The sequence below is a fragment of the Chelonia mydas genome, chromosome 2 (assembly GCF_015237465.2).
Source record: "Chelonia mydas isolate rCheMyd1 chromosome 2, rCheMyd1.pri.v2, whole genome shotgun sequence".
In the NCBI taxonomy this organism is placed as follows: Eukaryota; Metazoa; Chordata; order Testudines; family Cheloniidae; genus Chelonia; species Chelonia mydas.
Window position 1 is genome coordinate 173,041,854 of NC_057850.1, and position 23,761 is coordinate 173,065,614.

Sequence of the window (23,761 nt, forward strand, 5' to 3'; positions counted from 1 at the left end):
CCCCCAGCAGTAACACTCTTCCCCTCCTCCCCACAGCGCTCTAGTGCATACATCCAAACCTTTCCAGTGGCTAAAGTGGGCTATGGAGACGGAGGGACAGATGAGCCAAACCTAAGAGGGGTCATGACCCCATGTGCTAGGTCACGATGCCACTTGGTGGGGGGCCTGGGGCAAAGAGAGGATTGTGGGGGGTCAAAGCACAGTCCCACAAAATCCAGGACTTTTGGGAGTTCTGGTAATGTAGTCTCTCCACTGCCTGCCTGGCTCTTTGTTTCCTGGTCCCCCCCCACCTCCCGCCTCCTCCTCTTCCTCACTTTTATTGAAAGCAAACAAGCGTGATGGCTAAGGATACAGCTATGTCACTGTTGTCACCACTGTTATGGGCCGGGAACTTTGCCCATTACACAGCCCCTGCTACCACGCAGCGTCAGACAGTTAGGTCACTTTGATCACTTGCCACACATGAACAGTTCGTGACTTCACTTTGAGCCAGTGGGTCCAAAGGTGGCCGAGACCTATGACCATGGAGTGACTTGATCTGTTTTTACCACGACTGTGCTGTGAATTATGCATAATTTTACCGGGATAAAATCGTGCCTAGAATCATGGCAGTGGCTATGGGCAGGCCGCAGCCCTGGCCCCTGGCTCTGCCCTCTGAGACTCCACGCCACCCACCATTGCGTGTGCAAAACAGACCTCACAATGAGGCCTCAACTCACGGTTCCTGTGCCGGCTCAGGCCCAGCTGCAAACACCAGGCCTGGCCCCGCCCTGGGCTCTACCTGCAGCCATTCCCCCCATATCACAGAGAGGAGGCACCGTTGGGACTGGGGGCTGCAGCTACTCAGCCCCTCCCCTCGCTCGCTGGTGCTGTGCTGCATGGGGGGGGGGCACAAAGCAGCAGAGGAAATAGCTCCAGGTGGGAGGAGGGCAAAGGTGCCACCACCCGCTGGATGAAACAGGCAATGGGAGCTGTCCACACATCTGAACTGGGAGGGCGCTAGAGCGTGCTTATTGCAGATGGAGTCTTCAGGGACTGGAGCTGCCAAACTTGAAAGCAACAGGAGGAGGAGAGAGGATGATTCTTCTATTTCTCTTTTATTCAATGCTCCTGGGTCCTAGAAGTGAGGAGATTTTGACCAGTCCTTACAACCTAGCAAAGAAACCACTGGTAGTCTATAGATTTCCATATCCTATTTTATACTGTTATTTATCGCTCATCACTGAAGTGTCGGAGTGGTGATGCATTAGGGTGATCCCAGTTGGTATGAGCAAGGGTTATCTAGGCTACCACAAAAGGAATGGTGTTAAACAGCTTCCCTTCCTGCTGTTGCAAGTGCTTTGGAGGATAGGATTAAAATTCAAAATAATCTGGACAAACTGGAGAAATTGTCTGAAGTAAATAGGATGAAATTCAATAAGGACAAATGCAAAGTACTCCACTGAGGAAGGAACAATCCATTGCACACACACAAAATGGGAAACAACTGCCTAGGAAGGAGTACTGTGGAAAGTGATTTGGGCTCTTAGTGAATCTCAAGTTAAATACGAGTCAACAGTGTAACACTGTTATAAAAAAAGTGAACGTTATTCTTGTGTGTATTAGCAGGAGTGTGGTAAGCAAACATGAGATGTAATTCTTCTGCTCTACTCAGTAGTGGATTAATGCATGGGCCCATGGGCCCCATGCCCAGGGCCCTGTCCAATTTGGGGGCCCCCACAGGGGTGCTGGAACCTCTGCAGAAGTGGGGGGGCGACTGGCACTGGGACTGTGACCCTGCCCCAGCTCCTCTTCTTTCTCCTGAGTTTTTACCCCCTGCACCTCCGCACCCTTTCTTGCACGACCAAGTCACTTATCCTCTCTGGCTTTCAGTTTCTCCCACTGTGAATAATACCTGCCTCACATAGACATTGAAGCTTAATGCATTAAAGTACATTGAAATTCTTGGATGGAAAGTGCAATACCAGTGCAAGTGATTATGCATGATGATTAGACCATGGCACAATCCAAGGAGCAGTTTATATGGCACAGGCTGCACGTGAACAGCCCAGGAGTAGGGGTTCTCACAGCAGAGCAAGGATTGGCGCGACCTAGCAGATCACTGGTCCAGATCACACCAGAGGGGAACGTCACAACCTCCCGCTGTGGCACTAACGTCAGTAGAGCCCCACCAAGGACACCAAGTGCAGCAGTGTTAGTGCTGGCGTTTTTAATGATGGTGTCACTTAACCCAGCTCAGAGCAGGTCTACAAGACATGGTGGTAACATGTCAGTGAAGGCTATTGCCCTCACTACACCAGTTCTCCCAGGGATCACCAGGGAAGATTCACCAGCACTATTGCAATGCTGGGAGATATTCCCAATAAAGTCTTGAGTAGACAAGCTCTTTCACACAACCACCTGTACATTTGGGAGGAACCTCTCACTGTATGTTCCTTTTCCATTTTTCATACCCACTGTCAGTTACTTCCCAGAATCATTCTGCACGATAGTGAGGTGGGGGTGGCCGTGTCTGCGTCTGTGAGAGAGATCAAAAACTCTGGGTTGTTCCCTTCCAATTGCTAGAGTGTCATCCACCCCTTTTGTTTGAAATGAGGTGGGCTCTCTCAGATGTTATCTCTGTTCCACTTTAAAACGTCTGTGTATGCAGAGGAAAATATTTTCCCCGCCCCAGCAGCCATGTAAAACGATACCAGTAAATTGGTAACCCACAAACTACAACAATCCCAACATACAGCAAAATATGTATCTGGGGTACACGCTCCCAGCTACAGTCTATGGAGCTCTTTGTGCTGGTCTGTAGAGAGCTGGCTGATCACATAATGCTGGTTCCTCCTCATTACCATCTATTAAATTTCAGTAATACAGCTAAGAATGAAATTCTCTCAAGGTATTATTTTTCCACCTAAGCAATTGCTACAGAGATGTGATGTGATTGCGGATGAGAGAGGGAGGAGGTGGTCAGTACTATTGGGAATGGGAGAGGTGTTGTAGGCCATGAGACAGTTTCTCTTTTAATATGTGGACCACACAGTGAAAATGTTTGAGAAGGGCCTGATCCAACAGTCTATTTACAACGTTAAAATCAAATGGAAGCTGTCATCTAGTTGCCATTTTAAGGAGTGAGGATTCATTAACAGAAAGCTGCAAGGAAATGCAAATAGAGTCACTGGGAAGAGAATTTATGTATCAGCTTTATGAGGACACAAAAATGTGAATTCATTAAATTCTCCAAGCAGTCAAGGAACCAGGAATACTTCATTAGAAGTATTTTCCCAGCAACTGGTCAGAATGCCTGGTTATTTGAGCAAGGACACAACAGCATAAGTGAAGAACCACAGCTTCTTGTAAAATGAAAAGTCAATGTGATACTTCAAGCTGGATCAAGTACTTTGGCACAGGAACCAAACTAGTTATTTCGGGTAAGTATTTTTATTCTTGTTTTTCTTTTGGTAAATAGAATCAAGGGACAAAAAAATTGGACCGAATAAATTAATATTAAACAAGGAATTTGCACATAATCCGTGTATTGCTCTTGACCTGAGTATGGAACTCCCACGTACACCAATGGGTTCACTGAGGGCAGTATATGATCCTAATGAGTAAAGCGAATACAAGAGTAAAAGCTGGAATATTTACTGAATAGCTGTTAAGAATCGGGAAGGAGGGAAATGTAGAGTTTTACATTTAAAATATTGGGCTAAGTTCGTTTCTCGTGCAACTCCATTGAAAGAGTCCAAATGCCAGCAAGTGTAAAATTCACAGCACAGGTTTCAATTTAGCAGGTGTGGGATTCTTAAAAAGTTTGTTACTGTTAGGACTATATCAGTGTACGATGATTAACGGAGGAAAATTGCCTGAGGTGCAACAGTCTGCAGGTTCTCAGTAAGTGGTTTTACTGAAAGTATCTTTTCCGTTTTGTGTATAATATTCTTTATCGGATTAAAGCTACAGAAACAGTCCAATCAATAATATAAGTGCTAGTTTATGTTCAGTACATAACAGTGTTTATAATGACATTGTCTAGGAAATGTCATTTTCTAAACTATATGTTAAGAGCATGTTAAAATGTAAAGTGAAGTACAGAGATTGTGATTTGACAAAGGGCAGAGAGGGAGAGCCAGAAAAAAAGGCAAATCTCCTGAGTCCCACTCTGGTGCTTTAATCACAAGATCATCCTTCCTATCCAGGCACATTGGAGATCACAGGACTAAATCCTGCTCATCCACTGAAATTAATGAAAGTGTGTGGTAACCAGGAATTCACCCCACTCAATTTGCCCTGCTGTGATATATGTCAAGGAGAAAAACATTTTTGGTAGAAGAAGGCACAGGAATTTAACACTCACACAATTAAGTGGCTGACAGCAAGCCTTGTTTAGATTGTGGGCACTGAATTAAAAATATGAACTTCAGAATTTTAGTATGATAAAATTCATAACTTGATAATTCATTTGTTTTTGTAGAGGATTTCAATGATTTGAATATAGAGTAAAGTTCTTTGGCTCGGGCACCAAGTCGGTGATTTCAAGTAAGTTTCTCAAGATGTTTTCCATGCTCATTATCCGGGACAAAATCAAGTTATTCATAAATATACTGGGTGAAATCCTGCTTCCACTAAAGGCAAGGGCAAAACTCCAACTGATTTCACTGGGGTCAGAATATCACCCATAGTAGTCTCTCTAATTCAGAACGAACCAGTTACACTTGCATAATCTATGAGAATGATGTAAACTGTTTGGAGAACTTGTTTAGTATTGTCACACTGTGAGATGATTATGCAAAAATATTCTGAAGTGGAACCACTCATTGTTAGCAGTAAATGTGAAATGTAGAACTTATGTTTTTTATACAATACCGTATATTTAGCACCCAGTCATATCAGTTGTTGAGCTTCTTTAATGATCATTCATTTAAATAGGAGTTGAGGATGGTCAGCACTTGGAGGATCTGGCCATTAGGTAGCATTAAAAGGTACCTTTATAGTCGTAATATCTTAATGCAATTGTGTTTTCATTCCTAAAAAAAGCTCCAGTTCAGGAAGGCACTTAAGCATGTTTCCATTCATATTCAGCAATGTATTTAAGCAGGCACTTAATTAAAGGCCAAATCAAGGCCAAAATGCAGTAAATCTTGTTTATTTTTTACACAAACACAAGGCATACATGATAGAGTAATCCTTTTAATGAAATATGATAATTGATCCAATAATATGATTCTCAATTTTTTAAAAATGATTTCCAATTATTAAAATGTTTTAGCCGTGTTTGGATTTAATGGGATTGAAAGAATTCTGGGTCTTTAATTAAGCTTATTCTTCCCTCCAGATACTGCTAAATCGACCTTGCTGGGTGCCTAGTCCTTGAGACAAACAAATATTTCTGACGAGCAAATGTTTTCTGTTGGGTAATATTTCTGTTTACACCAAATGGCAGAAGTTAGCCAAAATAATTGTCATGAATATACCTAATTTAAGAGCTATATTCTACCCTCAATCTATCTTTATCATTAGGAGTACAATGGTGGAATGATGGCAATATGCAGGTGAGCATGTGGACCCTAATGTAAAAAGTAATTTGTTCCTTTCCACAACTTATTTGACATGCCCAATCTTAACCATGTTTTATCAGATTTATTTTAGGGGCAGATTTTCAATGGCACGCAGGTGCCCAGGAACGATAGTTAGATGTCTAAGTGTCTTTTACCCATTTGAAAATCGCCTCCACAGTTTTCACATTATTTTACATGCACTCTCCTTATTTACAAAAAGAAAAGGAGTACTTGTGGCACCTTAGAGACTAACAAATTTATCTGATCATAAGCTCTCGTGAGCTACAGCTCACTTCATCGGATGAAGTTGCATCCGATGAAGTGAGCTGTAGCTCACGAAAGCTTATGATCAAATAAATTTGTTAGTCTCTAAGGTGCCACAAGTACTCCTTTTCTTTTTGTGAATACAGACTAACACGGCTGCTACTCTGAAACCTCTCCTTATTTACTATTTTATTGCAAGGCCAGAAAGCAATTTAAATAGCAAATCGGATTTTTTTTAAAGCTACAACTACTGGTTCGTCAATATAAAGATACTAGATCTGTACAGTATTTTGCAAAGGATTTGCTCACTGTGATACTTCTAGTGGCTATATCTTCAAAGTATTTGGCTCTGGTACCAAGGTCATTGTAACAGGTAAGTTATGTGGTAATTACAGTAATGCAAAGATAAAGAGGCTTATTGTGATCATTAAAAATATTTTTATCATAGGTAAGGTCAACAATTGTACGCTTGATCTTGTGAAGTAGTGAGCACTTAATGTGAGGTGCTAAATACCATCAGTTCCTGTAGACTTCAGTGCAAGTTAGGGTTGTTAGCACCTCGTAGGATCTGATCCCAAATACATCAACTTTTCAATCCCAGAGCAAACATGCAATTTTTACTGATAAATTTAAAGTAGATTTTTTCAAGTTAATTAATATTTCTAAAGATCAGCTGTTAAATGTCATTTTTCAGAGGATGTGCCGCCATAAGGATGCTGGTCCTTGGTCCAATTGCAAAAATTTATCTTAGCTTTGATATTACTCAAATTCTTTAACATGCATAAAATTAAACAACTCTGAAAGAAGCAACAGCATGCTTCTCAATTAAAACAAAAGAAGCGATCTCTGAAGTAGTCAGTATCTTCATAGCTGAATTCTTGCAGTTACACCAATATAAGCGAAATAATTCGGCCCAAGAGATTATGGTCTTGTGTGAAGTACCTTGGCATTACAGGCAAACTGACGCTTCCAAGTATTCTTAATAGTGTTTCACAATATATACTTGGGGTCTGAGTCTTCTTTGCCTTTCTCTTGTAAGCCATTTACGCTCCTGAAAAGTCAGTGGGAAATGCTACCATTCTGATTAAGTTGCATGTTACACCCAGTTTGCATTGGAATAACTGACTGCACAAACACAGGACAAAGGAAAATCAGGTCCTTACTCTCTCAGAATCATGTTCTGCACATTTATATAAATCAACTAGAACGGGCAGTCTATTTTAAAGCTCAATTCACAATCAAGTTTACCTTAGTACCCCTAGTTATCCTGGTGATGTGGGACAGGGTCATTTAAGTTGAACATATTCTAGCATCTGTGCTCAAAGCACATAGTCATGGTGTATCATTAGTCATGGTGTATCAACTTAAATTATATCAAAAAACCAAAACCTTACGATTATATTGTCTAGGATGGAGCCTGGATTTCATCCTAATTTTTTTCTCTCTTGTTAAGCTAGTAGGGGCAGGTGAAAGGTTTGGGAGAAAGAATGTGCACTGAAATCAAGAGAGCCAATATTTGTGAATATTGTGTATGTGATTACCTGATTAAAATAAATACATGGTCATAATTAATTCTAAAAATATCAGTTCAGGATCAGCATGTTGCTTTAAGTGAATATTGTATGGTATTAAGAATGTAGATACAATTTGGTTAGCATTATAGTTTACAATGGACAGTTTTCCTAAATCCTCTTATCTGTATAAGATCCTGCACTCTTTGACAGGCAAAACTTCCATAGCTTTACCAGCTGTTTTGACTGAGTAAGGAATGGAGAAGCATGTCTGTGATATGTGTAGATTTATTACAGCATGAAGAGCTAAGATTGCTCACTTGATTTATTAGTGTATTAAACTTGTAGGATACAATAAAATATTTTAGTAACAAAATATCTTCTCAAAGAGAAATATCAAATATTGGCTAAGTAAGTTCCTCAGAAAAAAAAATAAAACACCTAAGATCAGGGAGAAATTCAGACCCTTGCACAATTCTAAGTAATATACAAATGAAATTGTGGCCATTTGTGCCCAGGGCTGAATTTGACTCCACTGAACTCAATGGCAATGACTTTGGGGCCAGGATTTTACCCATGTTGTATAACCGTACTTCTTAGCAGGGACAAAATTATTCACAAGTATACTAAAGAAGCAGAAATTGCTTTTAAAGTCATATGTAGTTAGCAGTCCTGATTTTGCTCTCACACTAGTTATTCCTCTTTTTAAACTGACTTCCTCCATTTATTCATTCAAAATGGAGCTACTCCAGATTTACACCAGTGTAAGTGAGAACAGGGTCAGGACCTACCAGAATTCTTCAGAATACTTGCTTCGTGGAATAGATGAGTAAAAAGATTTGGAAACAGAACCAAGCTTGGCGCTGTCAACAAGCATGACACAGGAATAATGGTGCTTCTCTTATTGTATCCATTGAAGTCCATCTAGTCATCACTGAAGACATTAACATTAAAATGGTATAACTGGATTCTTCTGAACGTAATATTCTAGAAAAAACCTGGTACTAATGGCAGGCTCACTGCAGAAGCCAAAGATTGAATTGAATGTGGAGACTAAACTGTCCCCTTTCATCTCTAGAGGTTGTCCTTCCAAGACAAAATTGACATGGCTTGGTGGGATGGTGTGAAGAAGTTTCCCCTGTCCCTACCTGTGTTGTATCTATCCCATGAAGAAGGGATTCAGTCTACAATGCTATCTGACAACTTTCACAAGTACTTAGTCATTTTATTTAAAATAAGAAAAAAAATTCACCAAAACTTTATATTAAGTTTCGTAGAAGAAATAAATGCAAAAATATTTGGCATGCTTATTAAAAGGTTGTCCATTATATGATGGAACTTACTTGGGATTTGGTAAAACAGAGTGCATTAAGAACAGAGTGATCAGTGCAGATTAGTTATAAAGTACAAAGGAGCTACTATTACTGATATTTGTTTTGATAAGATTCTCAAGTAGTCTAAGGTTGGTTTAAACTGGTTTGCTGCCTTTTGAAACAGTTCTAGGAATTGATTTTTGACATTACTAACTGAATATAACAAACCCCACTGGCCCTAAAAGACCAAATCCAAATTTATGACAGAAAGTGATGTGCAGTTGTGAGCAAAGAATCTTCAGAGGACAGGTGTCCACCTGAAAAAACGTCATCACGATAGGCACTGTTGCTGGCACTTTTAGTAGAAATACCAAGAATTTAAGGGATATTAAGAATAATTTACCATCTCATCCTTTAAAGGTGATCTTTGCAAACAGATTTCAAATGCATTGTTAGGACAGGTGAGAAATCCAGCATGAAATAAAAGATTCTCCAGTAATGGTCAAAAATCACCCATCACAATTTACAATAACATTATTAAGAACGGGACAGCATACTGTAGAATGCTGAAGTATTTTCAATATAGGTAGTTTCAAGTGCTGTCAATATGGCACCTTTCACAAGCACTAAATTCACTTTAAAAGAAAAATAGGAATGTCAAGTGATGCTGAGGGATCCCAGCCCGAAGAAATTCTAAGCCTTTGGTATGTCGAATGCATTTGAAGTTTTTGACTTATTTTGCATCTCCGCTCCTAAAATACTCCAAACATCCAGTGCAATCTATTGGAGTTTGGGGGTGTCAGAGGAATACAGGATCAAGCATTTGCCATTTTGTAAGGAAAAGCCATTTAAATCACAAGTCTCGTATATTAAAGTGATTCTATCAACTTCTGTTCACAATTACACATCAAATTATATGAAGCTATATTGGGCCATATGGAAGCTCTGTGGGCCAGATCCTCAATGGAGCGTCTTTGATTTCCAGCAGCTGAAGATCTGGCCCACGAATTTTTGCAAAGCACATGAACACAGTGACAACAGTTATTTCAAAGTCTTCAGATCTGGCACAAAGCTCATTGTTTCAAGTAAGTTCTATGGTAGCGTAGAGAAAATGTTACTTGTGGTAGTATAAAATTAGAGACTGCAGAGCATAATTTATTCAAAAAGGATAACAGACAATGGAAACGTGATATGCAATTTACAGTGGAGGAATGAATGTCTTTACTATCTAAATGTGAGGTTAATGTACAGAGTTGAGAGTAAAACAGATGAATGATCACATTGACAATTATTGATATAGAGGGGTTTTTTACTAATCCTGAGTCAAAGCTGGGTTGTTCTCTTGTGTAGGGGTCAGTACCCCAGACCAGGAGAACATCCATAGTTCCATCCTCTGTGGGGGAGCAAGCCAAAGAGACTATACTAGGGTACCCCTGTGCACCAAAGAACTGTGGGGATCAGGGATAGGTGAGTGGCGAGGGCATGGAATGGCTAGTGGGTCTGTGACTAGTGAGATCAACTGGCCAAAATGCCTGCTCAGTGGGTGGGCAACTGCATGGACATTACATAAGCTCCTGGGCTATGATGCTCTAGCTAGGTTGGGCGAAAAATTTCATCTTCCTGTCCATCATGTAGCTCTCTTAGAGAAACCCCCTTTCCTCTGCTTAGTGTGGTGACCAGGATTTAGCCTCTTGTATCACAAGTATGTATTAGTCAGGAGATGTAAGATGTTAGGAGTGAAATCCCGGCACCGTTGATGTCAATGGGAGTTTTGCAATTGACTAGGATGGAGCCCGGATTTCATCCTAATTTTTTTCCTCTCTTGTTAAGGGCGTAGGGGCAGGTGAAAGGTTAGGGAGAAAGGATGAGCACTGGAATCAAGAGAGCCAATATTTGTGAATACTGTATATGTGATTACTGACATGAGCATTTTAGATTAGTATTGTAATTTTCTATTGCACAAAATCAGTTCAAATTCATACTAAAACATAAATGCCATCACAAAAGAGTGGAAGGGTGCAGGAATAAAAAGGGTCTGATCCAGCATTAAAATTCCCCATATTTTAATAAGTATAGGATTGAGCCCGTAACATGCATTGTGAGCCCAGTCCTGAGAGGTTCTGATCTGCCACTGACTTCGATGGGAGTTGAGGCAACTCAGTACCTCAGGATCAGAGTCCCTGTCAGTTCTTGACTAATTTAGGCACACTGCATGGTACAGCGGGTTTCTTCCCCAACATATTGAAATACTGTTGTCATAAGACACGGAATTTTCCAAATTTTGCAACAATTAAATGAGTGATTGTTCTCAACAACAAACACAAGCAATATGAAGGAAGATATACTATAGTCTGAATCAAATTCTCCTCTCATTACATCAGTACAACTCTATCTCTGCTCTGTCGAGAATTTGGCCCAACATATTTTGTAGCCTGTCTATATCAGCGAGACTCTACGCAACATGTGCTATAGAAAGTCGAACTAGGATTTGGCCCTTGTTGCATAATGTTCCATAGGGCCAGCTACATTTAGGTTGCTAAAATATGCATCTCAAAGTATCTCTCTTCTTTGTCATTGAGACTTCAATAGGAATATAACCAATCCCCAAGCCTACTGGCCTTTTACAATTCCTTTTAATTATACTGCACAGGAAAGCAAAATTGTATTAGACAGTTTTACATTTGAAACCATTCAGGAAATCATTCAAAATAGTGTTTGGTGGGTGGAAAGATGTCATGAAACATCTTGAGAAAAGGGGATAGGTCACAGTGTACTGTAAATTTTTTTTCTAATTATATGTTTATTTATATTGATATTTTTAAAATGTACCCATTCGACTATTCGACCACTCTGACAGTAGAGGGACAAAACCATGAAGCACCCAGCAGAATTTAACTGAAACATCCTTTTCCATCAATCCACCAGGCAAGAGAAAATACAAGTCTAACAATAGGTCTCAAATGTCAACGAGATACTCTCTGTCAATGAAATGAATGATTTTCCGGTTAACAGAATTTAATAGCTACCAAATTAATATTAATATACAGTATTTGAAAATACCAATGTAAGCTCACCCTGAAAAATACATTGAAATTTCCACCATTGGCTCTCAGTTGTGCCTATTTGCAATATTTGTTCAGATCTGATCCCTCTGAATAGAAATGTCTTGGGCAGATTTTGTAGTAAGTTGCAACACTGTGGGAGCTGCGAAAATCTTTGGAACTGGCACAAAACTTGTCATAACGAGTAAGTTTTCAGACAAACTATTTTAAATGTTTCATAATGACAAAAATCTATCAAATTAAGCTCAATCATTTATCTCAATGCAAGAATGTAAAGAGGCTAAAATGTTATTACGAGTGTAATAATTTATTAAGAACACTAATGTTAATGAAATCATAAGTCACTGGCTCGCAATAGAGAAATGTCATAACAATCCTTTGCTCTTTTGGGTGTAAATAATACCAGGTGCTGAGCATCCCCAACGTCCGTTGGCTTCAGTGGGAAATGAGAAGCGTTCAGAACTTCAAAGGCACATTCGGCACTTTGGTGGACCAAGCACATAATGCAAAATTAAAATTACAAGCATGCCATTAACTTATTTTTTAAAAAATGCTGATGGCATAAAGGCCTTTGTTCTCAACTAGTACATCAGCGTTATTTAAGTATGATAGTTTACCTATAAATGACATGCAAATTGCAAACACACACAAAAATAGTAAGCAGTGAGTCACTCACAACTTAACCCTGCAATCCTCACTTTAGAAAACCTCCCATTGAAAATAATAGGAATTTCTTTTGAGCAAGGAGTGAAGCCAAAGGGCCCAAAGTCAATTGCTATCTTACAAAAAAAGTGAAGTGATACTTAAAATAATAATATATCACATTCTATCCTTTTACTACATGCCTTCCTTGTTAAAAGTTCCACTTAAATAAATTAGACAAGCAAGGTGTTTTGAAAAGTTAAGTTGGACCAAAACAACAAGTAGCTCCACACTGGAAACTATATTTGACTTGGAAATTAAGGGTCTGATCTTCTTCAAGTGTCTTATGCAAAGCCCATTGAAGCCAAAGGAGAAAAATCTCATCAGCCTCAAGGGATTTTAGAGCAGTGAAGCCAGAAATCTAAACTGAGGACAGAAATTTAAAACTGATTTTGCTAATGCATCTGCACAGCCACTTATGCAAACATGCAAGCTGCTTATATATGTACAAAATTCAGATTTTATATTGGATAGACACCCATCTAACCAGGTACAAATACAAAAAAAAATACATGTGTTTGCAAAACTGTCAACATGTAAATGTGACTCCAATTTCTAAAAACATCAAATGAGAAATGCCAGAAATAATCATTCGTTTTTGCAAAGCACAACATCACTGGGCAGGAAGCTATGTAAAGGTTTTTTGAATACATACGAGACTTGAGTGAGTAAATCATTTGGTAAACCTACAGTTCAAGCCCTATCCTGTATTCCTGGGTGGTTTTGGGGCATATGGAATGTAAGATTGAGCTCCAAATGTTGAACTAATTTGTGCCGGAGCATGAGCATCTAAATTGAAAAGAACTGAAAAATCAATTCCCTTAATTGGTGACAATTTCCAAAATGAGGGAGTTCTTTAATGAAGGAATTTTTCTTGGTTAGGTAGTCTTACATCTCAGCTATTTTCATTTGCTTCTAAATTTTTAGATATTTAAAATACTTTTTGACACAACCCTAGTTACAGAGTTATTGTTTGGTTCAGTTCCAAATAGTCTCAGAAAACTCTAGAATAGCCAGACAGCACAAAAATAAGCTGGAATCATTTTAGAAAAGGAACCTTCACAAGCTTTGACATCAGTGGGACTACTCACAAAGCATAATATTGAGCACATGTGTAAGACTTTGTGGGAGCAGGGCCTTAGTATTTATTAATCTATTTGTGTCTCAGTTGACTAAAGACAATGGCTGACATTATCAAAGGAGCCTGAATTTGAAAGGGATTTGGGCACCTAAATCCCTTCTTACTGCCTTTAAAATTTCCAATCAAAATGTTTTGTGGCAAATAGGCCAATTATTTTGTTAAATGGGCTCTAATTTTTCACCTCTAATTAAGTGTTGGAACAAATGGAGAATGCACAAGATACATGGTGCCCATTTGGGGACCTTTGACACGACTGAAATATCGACAACCTTCCCTTTCTTCTTTGTGATGGACATTTATAACATGAGAATCTTGCCTCGTTCTGCAGAGAACACTTCTTTGGCAGTTCGCTGGGTTAGGAACCTTATTCTCTTGGTTGTATCCCACAGTGACAAACAGGAGACAGAGATTAATGGCAGTAGATGTGTTTTCAACCTGTTCACTTCTTGTGATAACTAGTACATTCAATATACTGTTTAAAAAAAATGTATCATTTACTGTCACCCATATGAAACGAGCAGACAGATAGCGATTTCAGTAGAGAAGTCTTTTTTGGTCTACTTCAGTATTTATTATTTCAGGCGCTTGCACAAATTCAGGGATCAAATAATATTTTTATCCTTTCTAGTTCAGATTTTAATAAAAATATTTTGGTTCTGTTTTACCCATTTATAGCAGCCATCAATTTTTATAAATTTCATGAAGTGATTTTTTGCAATTTTTTTTTGATCAGCTCTATTCCAAGAGTGACAAATTTAATACTGTGGCAGAATTATTTAAAAATAATTCAGGAGATACACCAGAACTTCACTAATTGGCACTTTGCTCATCAGTTTCGGGATTTGGACACGAGCAGCAAAATTCTCTCTATTCCTCAGCAAGATTTGATCGCTGAGTTCTGTTGAGAGCTCCATTATTAATAATGCTTCAGAATCAAGATTTTCAGAAGTGGTTGACTAAAGTTAGGCTCCTAAATACTTATTGGGGCATTTAAGTGGCGTGATTTTCAGAAGTGTTGAGCCTTAAGCATAACGCTCCAATACATTGGCCAAATACATGAACAAAGTCATTTCAGGATGCATCATCCTTGCTAATTTTGGAATTGATATTTGTCATTGAGGGATACATGTTAAGATATTTACTGTAATTTCCCAAAACAGCATTCAGCAACATTTCCCCCGAAGTTGTATCGGCTGGGTCTACAATAGAATATATCTTGTATGTTCTTATATCATTTTAAGGTGAATAATTGATAAAAAAAATTTCAAAATGGTTCCGTTTCTTAGTGTGGAAAAGGCTTAAAGATTACTTTTCTAACTCTCATTTTAAAGGTGCTAACCCAGGTTCTTAAATAGTATACACAGTTAGTTCAGGGCAAATTATCTCCTGTTAGTATATTCTAGTGATTTTTAAAAAGAGGCCTTATTAAAGGTTTGTGGAACCTTTAATATCCTCCCCTTCAGGTACATCTACACTGTAATAAAAATCCCGTAACACCAAGTCTCTGAGCCTGGGTCAATTGACTTGGGCTCGTGGGGCTCAGGCTTTGGTGCTAAAAACTGCAGTGCAGACATTCAGGCTCTGACTGGAGCCTGGGCTCTTAGGCCACCTCCGTTGTTGGGTTTCAGAGCTTGCGCTCCAGCTCAAGCCTAAATATCTACACTGCAATTTTTAGCAGCACAGCCCCAGCCCTGCAAGTCAGAATCAGGAGACTTAGGCCAGTTGTGGTCGTGCCATGGGTCTTTTATTGCAGTGTAGATGTACCCTTCCTCTCATTATCACGGTGTCTTTTATACACAAATTTTGGGTAAATAAAGGGGAGATTTTCAAAGTCACAAATGTTTTGAAATGAACCAGAACATAAAGCTGTACTCAGCATTCATTCAACAAGTGTTTAATATATTTTGTGTTTGGAAGCTAAGTTAGTAGGCACTCTCACAGATTCTACTGTTCCACAAAAACCTGCATTCAATTCAAGCATGTAAACTTCTGCAATTCTAACTCCCTAAAGTGGACAATTGTCCATTCATAAGTGGACAATTTACTCCTATCTTCAGAATTTAATAGCCACTAACAATATATTATAGACACAAAGTAGTTAAAATACATTTGGCAACGAGGTAAAGTTCTCATGCTGAACTCAGAGTTAAGATTGTGTGCTTGAGTGCAATTTGGACGAATTGGATGCAAGAAATGAAATTGCCTCTCTTCCGCTTTCAAATCTGTGAATTCTTTCTTTATTGTTTCAAAAGCAAAGTATGCAAAGTATAATGCAATTCTGAATTTACTTAATTCCTAACAAATTCATTTCTCTCTCCAAAATGAATCCAGACATACAAGCAAAATTCGATTCCACAAAGATACAGGTCCTGCCTCCTTCTACTGAACAAGATGGGAAAGTATCATACATGTGCCTCATTCAAGATTTTTACCCAAATGTTATTAAGGTGACTTGGGAAGTCGACAAGAAGAATGTAGAAGAAAATGCAGTGCATGAGGAAATTTGGGACCCTGATACCAATCAACAATTATACTCAATGAGCAGCTGGCTGACCGTAGATAAAAATAGCAACAAGAATTATCGTTGCAAATATCAACATGAAAGCAAAGAAGGTTCTCGCCCAATTGAATCTCCAGGTATATACTATATTATTAAAACTAGTTCTAGACATATTTAGAGAGTTCACTGTTTCTTTACAATAAAAAAATAAAATCTATTACTGTTCCTAAAAGAATTTGCGCTCTCCATAAGCTAAAGCTTCTCCATCAAAAGCTCAGTTTTGGCTCCTCTCCCCCAGTTTAAAATCTTTCTATAATGAATGAAAATGTTGGCTGAGATCCTCAGCTAGTGCAAAACAGCAAAACTCCACTGAAGTCAATGGAGCTCTGTAGATTTACACCAGCCACGGACCTGGCCTACAGTGTTTGGTTTTGAACAAGGGATACATATTGCAACAAAAGTAATAACACACACAGCACCTAGCTTATTAAAACAGACCAGAAGAATTACACAAAACAAAATCAAAAACATAATCCCTTTTCTCTTGCATTAAGAGAAGTAATTTCTGTTTGGTTCTTATCTGAGATACAATAAATTAATTACAGCAGATAAAAATGTCTCTCTTTCAAACATAATGGAAAAAAGGGGTTTATTGACCATCCCCCTCTTGCACATCAAAAATACCTAAGAGATGGGCCTTAGACTGTATCCTCATCAGGATTATTTTCTTCTGTCTCTTGTACAGCTAATAGACAACATTACCACTACCCGGAATGCCAACAATCTCAGGCTGCCTCAGGCTCGAGACAAAATCGGACGGCCAGGTTTTTATCCCCCTAGTATACATACACATTCCAAAGGGGCAAACTCAACTGAGTAATTGGGTGGGACAAAATGCATCTGGCTCGACATAAACAAAAACTTGCATACACAGAAGAGCCAACGTCCAGACCCTGCAATTAGATCTGCTAGTCCAGACTCTGGCTCCCATGCAAATGCCAAGATTTCAAGCGGGCTCCTAACAGGCACAGGGCTCTGCACTGCCTGAGCATATGCATTTTTCCCTGTTTTATCTCTAGTTGGCTTTGCAAATCAGTTATGTGCTACTGAGCATTTATTCTGTGGATGGAATCTCGGTGCTCATTTTTTAAAATATAAACTTTCCATATTTGAGTCACTGTAGTTATAATACTTTCACCATCTTTCTCTTTGAACTTCTATCAAGAAAAGTATGCCTTCATTTTCAACAACAATCCCATTTGACAATTAAAGTCCTCTTTACATGTTATGCTTTTATCCTTTCAGACACCTCCGTAGTGTCTCAAACCACAGAAAGTTGTATCAACAAACCTGAAAATGGCACCACGCTTTCCACAGGTAATTCTGTCCCAATTCTCATTTTCTATACAATACAGTTAAGAATTAAGCACCATTTGACATGGTTAAGACAAAAATGAAAATATTCTCTCTTTTTAAAATGTCCAGACATAATTACTCTAGATGTGGAACACTGCTGTAAGCATAGGCCCCGAGTCTGTGGGTGCTCAGGGGCTGGAGCACCCATGGACAAAAAATAGTGGGTGCTGAGTACCCACCAGCCACCTGCTTATCAGCTGTTTGGTGGGCCCAGCCAATCAGCTGCTTGGCGGCAGGTGGGAGGCATTGGGGGGAGGAGCCGGAGAGAGGGGGGAGGTAGAGGTTGGGTGAGGGCAGGGTGCCCTCAGGGGAGGGGGCAGAGCATGGTGGGAAGAGGTGGGGCAGATGCTGGGCCATGGGGAAGAGGGCAGAGCAGGGAGGAGAAGAGGCGGAGCCAGGGTGGGACCTTAGGGGAAGCAGTGGAGTGGGGTGGAGCACCCACCCGGAAAGAAGAAAGTCGGCACCTGTCGCTGTAAGTTAACATCTGCTGTGGGTTACCAAAAGGGTCCAAAACCTAATCCCCACGGGCAGCTCAGATTACATGCTGTAGCAGTCCTGCTGAAATACATGTTTTGGTGGGATTTGTTGTTCTTTCTTAACATGCCTCATGGGTCATTGTTCTTTAAACTACACGTGCCACTGGTCCTTCATCGAACATTTAACACGTTAAATTACAAAAAGTATTCAAAGCCAAACTTTTCAAATGGTGCGTAAAGGTGCTGAAAGCTTGAAGACCCAACTGATTTCAGTGTAATTTCAGTACTTCTGAAAATTAGACCACTTGATTGATCAGCTGCTTAGATACAGACTCAAAACAAACGGAGACACCCTCGTCTGAAAATTTTGGCCTAAAATTGTGGCAACAGACTATTAAAAGAAGCACTAGCATTCTGCTTTCTCCTTAGCAGATACCAACGATGCCAGCACTGAGAGTGCCTCTTGGTTTCTCTCAGTTCTGCTGGATGGGAAGATCTGATCAGAATGTAGACCTCTTTAGAGGGCACAATCAGATACTGATTTATGCATAGTATGATTAGGTGTTATAATTACTGCAATCATATACCATGTATACCTTACACTATCACACATGGTTTTATAGTTATTATTCTTTGCGGCTATAGAATATGCAACATTAACCACTTGTTGTTCTTCTTGTTGTTGTATTTTGTTGTAGATATTACAGACAGTTTCATGCACAGGACGGCGTATTTAATATATATTGTCCTACTCCTTAAAAGCACCACGTACTACGTCATCGTACTCTTCTTCATATACAGGATGCAAAGTCCAATCAAGCACCGGGGAAAGAAACCTTAAACTTCTCCTTACAACTTCCAACGTCAGCATTTGTGTCTGAAATTTGCTTTGCTTTGCCTGTCATAAGAAACACCTTGCTCTAAATATTAAGACATGCATTTCAATTTGATTTGGTTGGCTATTTCTCTAATTAGCACAGATGGCTTCTTCTGCTTGAGAGCGAACAGTTTTATATGTGACCACATTTCCTATTTTATTATTTTAATTTTGTAACTGTGGAACTTCAAGGGCTGAGGCTACACTCCTTGATTTCAATAGGAATTTTGCATCACAAAGTAGTGCAGAACCAGTCTCTTAGGCCCTTACCCTGCAAAAACACAAAGAACTTTTTGGTTGTGGATAGGCCAACTGCATTCAGTGAAGTCAATGGGAAAACTCGTCCCATAAATATTTGCAGGTGTGGAGTCCTAATCTAGAATTTAAAAATATTTTCATTTCTTTCTATTAATTACACTTATTTGCTCTATAAAACAAAAAGAGTCTTCTGAAATATGACTAATTTTTTTTAACTGAAACATTAATGGATTTTAAATAAAATTCAGCATGGCAGAATTCTGTCCAGTATTTATTTCTTTCAAGGAAATCAATTCTAGGAACTGCAAGGGAGGATTCCCTAGTGGTCAGAGGCCCATTTCTTTCATCCCCTGCACCCAACCATGTAACATATTTATCTAGCTTTTACCACAGTAGTATCTGAATGCCTCACAATCTCTAATGCATTTATCCACACAACACTGCTGTGAGATAAGGAAGTACTATTATGCCCATATTACAGATGGAGAACTGAAGTCTGTAGAGACTAAGTGACTTGCCCAAAGCCACATGGAAAGCCTGTGGCAGAAGAGAGAATTAAACCCGCGTCTCCCAGGTCCCAGGCTAGCACTAAGCACTAGACCATGCCTCCTCCCTTCAGCCCCAAACCTGTCTCTGTCCCCCTCTCATATCCATGTCCAGGTCTCTCATATCCACCCCTCCCTTTCAGCTCCTATCCTCCCCCTCATCTATAACTATACACACCGATATGCCTCCCTCTGCCTCTCCCTCTAGTCTGATCCACCACCCATTAACTCCAGTCCATTTCCTCCTCTGCTGTCCCACCTGTCCCCTCCTCCCCGCACTGTTTCCTGTACCCCACTGCTTCCCCCCACTTCTGCCAACCATTCCCCCCTCCCACTCTCCTTCTTCTCACACTCTGGCTCCTGCACCTGTCTCTCCCTGTGTTACCACCCCCCCGCACACACACACACAAACACACTCCTCACCCCTCTGCATTCTCAGTCAGGCTGCTTCCTCCACCTCTTCATCCCCTGGGTGCTAGTGGCGGGGGTGGGGAGGCACTGATAACACAGAAGAGAGCGGGTCCTTGCTCTCACATCTGGTGCTAAAGTGGCCTGCAGCAGCAACAGTGTTGTCAGCCTCAAAACTTGAGGTGTTGGCAAACAGGTGTAAAAAGTAGCCCCCAAAATCACTGAGGTTGGTGACACTGCTCCTTCCACACTCCCCCTCCCCCAGCAGTAACACTCTTCCCCTCCTCCCCACAGCACTCCAGTACATAAGTCCCAACCTTTCCAGTGGCTAAAGTGGGCGATGGAGATGGAGGGGCCGATGAGCCAGACCTAAGTAGTGCCATGACCCCTGCACTAGGTCACGATGCCACTTGGTGTGGGGCCTGGGGCAAACAGGGGACTGTGGGGGTCAAAGGACAGTCAGCAAACGCCAAGATTTGGGGAGTTCTGGGAATATCATCGCATCCCCGCCCCCACAGTAACCCCCAAGGGATGTACACACACGGGGTGCTGTTCTCCCTGCTCCTCCCCGTACCTGTGGCTGCAGCATCCCCTTCTCACACTGCTCGCTCCACTGCCTGCCTGGCTCTCTGTTTCCTGGTCACCCCACCTCCCGCCTCCTCCTCTACTGCACACGTATTGAAAGCAAACAAATGTGGTGGCTAAGGATACAGCTCTGTCACGCTTGTCACCACTGTCATGGACACGAGAACTTTTGCTGTTATATGACCTTGCCCTGCTGCCACGCATAAATTTACTGGGATAAAATTGTACCTAGGATCATGGCAATGGCTATGGGCAGGCGGCCGTTCCCCTGGCTCTGCCCGCTGAGACTCCACGCCACCCACCACTGTGTGTGCAAAACGGACCTCACAATGAGGCCTCAACTCACGGCTCCTGTGCCGGCTCAGACCCGGCTGCTTTCCGTGAGCCAGCTGCAAACACCAGGCCTGGCTCTGCCCTGGACTCTCCCTGCAGCCATTCCCCCCATACCACAGAGAGGAGGCACCGTTGGGACTGGGGGCTGCAGCTACTCAGCCTCTCCCCTTACTAGCTGGTGCTGTGCTGCATGGGGGGAGGGGCACAAAGCAGCAGAGGAAATAGCTCCAGGTGGGAGGAGGGCAAAGGTGCCACCACCCGCTGGATGAAACAGGCGCTGGGAGCTGTTGCCCCTGTGCGCTCCGTGGAGGCGTCATGGCAGCAGCCGCAGCTCACTCGCATGTGGGACAATTCGGGGTTTAGACCCCTCCCCCACATCCCCACCCAGCTGCGCACGCGCCGTGGTGGCTGCTCATGCACAAAGGCCACCCGTGGCAGCAGGGACAGGCCCCTTCTGAATCACCCAGAGATCACCCAAAGGGTCACCTGTCGCCAGCTAAAGGGTTCTTGGGTTGTGGGGGGAGGTTTCCTGCTGAGGCCTTTCAAAAGTTGCCAAGTCAGTGAAAAATTGCCGAGGTTGGCAACACTGAGCAGCAATTACAAGGAAAGTCCTGCTCAGCCCCCGAAGCACCAGCTCAGAAGCTTTGTGGGGATGGGCAGACTGACCACACGTCTGAACTGGGAGGGCGCTAGAGCGTGCTTATTGCAGATGGAGTCTTCAGGGACTGGAGCTGCCAAACTTCAAAGTGTCTCCTGACATGTGCAAACTGAGATTTTTTTCAAAGGCTGATAACTGTGGCCAAATTTGGGCATTTTTCCCACCGGAATTGTAAACAACACAGGTGTAAGAATTATTTTGATGTGGGCAAAAAATGGATTTCCCTGAAATCCACTTCTACAAATGGCTGCACCATTTTGCCAAAACTAATTTTTTTAACATCAGCCTAAAGCAGAAAGCTGGCATGGAAAGGTTCAGCCAGAACAGTTTAAGTTTGGCAAAGGTATAAGCAACTGAAAACAGTCTTGCAATGGGAAGTTTCAGCCAATGTTAACTTACAGGCATCTATCTCTAGCAAGGCAACGACTCACCAGCGTGGCACCTCCTGCTGGTCATCTGGGAATTAGCTCTTTTCCAGAGTATGGAGCACCCTCTGCAGGCCCCATGTCCCTCCCAGACCCCGGTGTGCTTTACCTTGGGGTGCTGCCCCAGCAGTACGCCACCACACTCTGGGTCTCCCCTCCCAGGGGAACCCCCAACCCGCTAAACCCACCTTGCCTCAGTGGCTACTGCCAGTCATCATCTAGCCCCCACTCAGTAGGGAAGACTGCAGTCTGTAATGGCCAGTAATCACAGGCAAGGGGGTAGGGCCAGCTACCTCTGCAACCCCAGTACCTGTGCAGGCCTTCAGCAAGGCCTGCAGCCTGGGGGTTTACCAGCCAGGAGCTCGAGCTCCTGCTCCCCTTGCCCTTGCCCTTGCCCTTGCCCTTGCCCCAGCTCAGGTCCCGCATCTTCAGCTCCCAGGCAGACAGCCCTTCTCCCTCCAGAGCTAGAGTGAGCCTCCTCTTCAGCTCCTGGCCCACAGCCCTCTTCTCAGGACCAGCTGGGCCCTAACTGAGCTGGCCACAGCTGTGGCTGTTTCCCCAAACAGCCTAGGTTTCCTGCTTTCACTCCTTTTCCCCAGCCACAGCCCTCTCCAGGGATGCTTTTATTCCCTGTTCTGCAGGAGTGGGGCAGCCACCCAACTACACTATCACTAAAGTGTGCCATCTATAGTTAAAATGTTTGTCTATATCACGCACCTTGAAATCCAGGCCCTGCCAGTATCTGTCTCTTACCACTTCATCCACCTACAACAAACCCATTTTTATTAAATGTAAACATCTATGTTAACGTATAATTATGGTCACACATTTAAAATAGAAAAAGTCAGCAACTGGAGGAGGAGAGAGGATGATTCTTCTATTTCTCTTTTATTCACTGCTTCTGGGTCCTAGAAGTGAGGAGATTTTGACCAGTCCTTACAACCTAGCAAAGAAACCATTGGTAGTCTATAGCCTTCAATGTCTTATTTTATATTGTTATTTATCGCTCATCACTGAAGTGTCAGAGTGGTGATGCATTAGAGTGATCCCAGTTGGTATGAGCAAGGGTTATCTAGGCTACTACAAAAGGAATGGTGTTAAACAGCTTCCCTTCCTGCTGTTGCAAGTGTTTTGGAGAATAGGATTAAAATTCTAAAAGATCTGGAGAAAGGTCTGAAGGAAATAGGATGAAATTCAATAAGAACAAATGCAAAGTACTCCACTGAGGAAGGAACAATCAATTGCACACATACAAAATGGGAAATAACTGCCTAGGAAGGAGTACTGTGGAAAGGGATCTGGGCTCATAGTGACTCTCAAGTTAAATACGAGTCAACAATGTAACACTGTTGCGAGAAAAGTGAATGTCATTCTTCCGTGTATTAGCAGGCGTGTGATAAGCAATTCTTCTGCTCTAGTCAGTAGTGGATTAACGCATGGGCCCCATGGAGCCCATGCCCAGGGCCGGGGCCAATTTGGGAGCCCCTACAGGGGTGCTGGAACCTGTGTGGAACTGGGGGGCGACTGGCACCAGCACTGTGACCCCAACCTCTTCTCCTCCTCCTCTTTCTCCCAAGTCTCTGCCCCCTGCACCTCTGCACCCTTTCTTGCATGAACAAGTCACTTATCCTCTCTGGATTTCAGTGAATAATACCTGCCTCACATAGACAATCAAGCTTAATGCATTGAAGTACATTGAAATTCTAGGATAGAAAACGCAACATCAGTGCAAGTTATT

The 23,761-nt window shown here is 41.6% G+C and overlaps 1 protein-coding gene across 3 annotated transcripts in view; it reads left to right on the forward strand.

Moving 5' to 3' along the window:
* LOC102935213 (immunoglobulin kappa light chain-like) overlaps positions 1–19,324 on the forward strand; it is a 72,168-nt gene extending 52,844 nt beyond the window's left edge. For 2 of the 3 annotated variants that reach the window (XM_043540571.1, XM_043540570.1), the window contains exons 4-6: positions 15,874–16,179; positions 17,348–17,419; positions 18,633–19,324. In XM_043540571.1, coding sequence (XP_043396506.1) covers positions 15,874–16,179; positions 17,348–17,419; positions 18,633–18,775 — 521 coding nt within the window. In that variant the 3' untranslated portion in view covers positions 18,776–19,324. Of the gene's footprint in view, positions 1–6,239; positions 9,723–15,873; positions 16,180–17,347; positions 17,420–18,632 lie in introns of those variants that run through there. The other variant, XM_043540572.1, reaches the window with a different exon arrangement.
* The last annotated feature ends 4,437 nt before the right edge of the window (positions 19,325–23,761 follow it).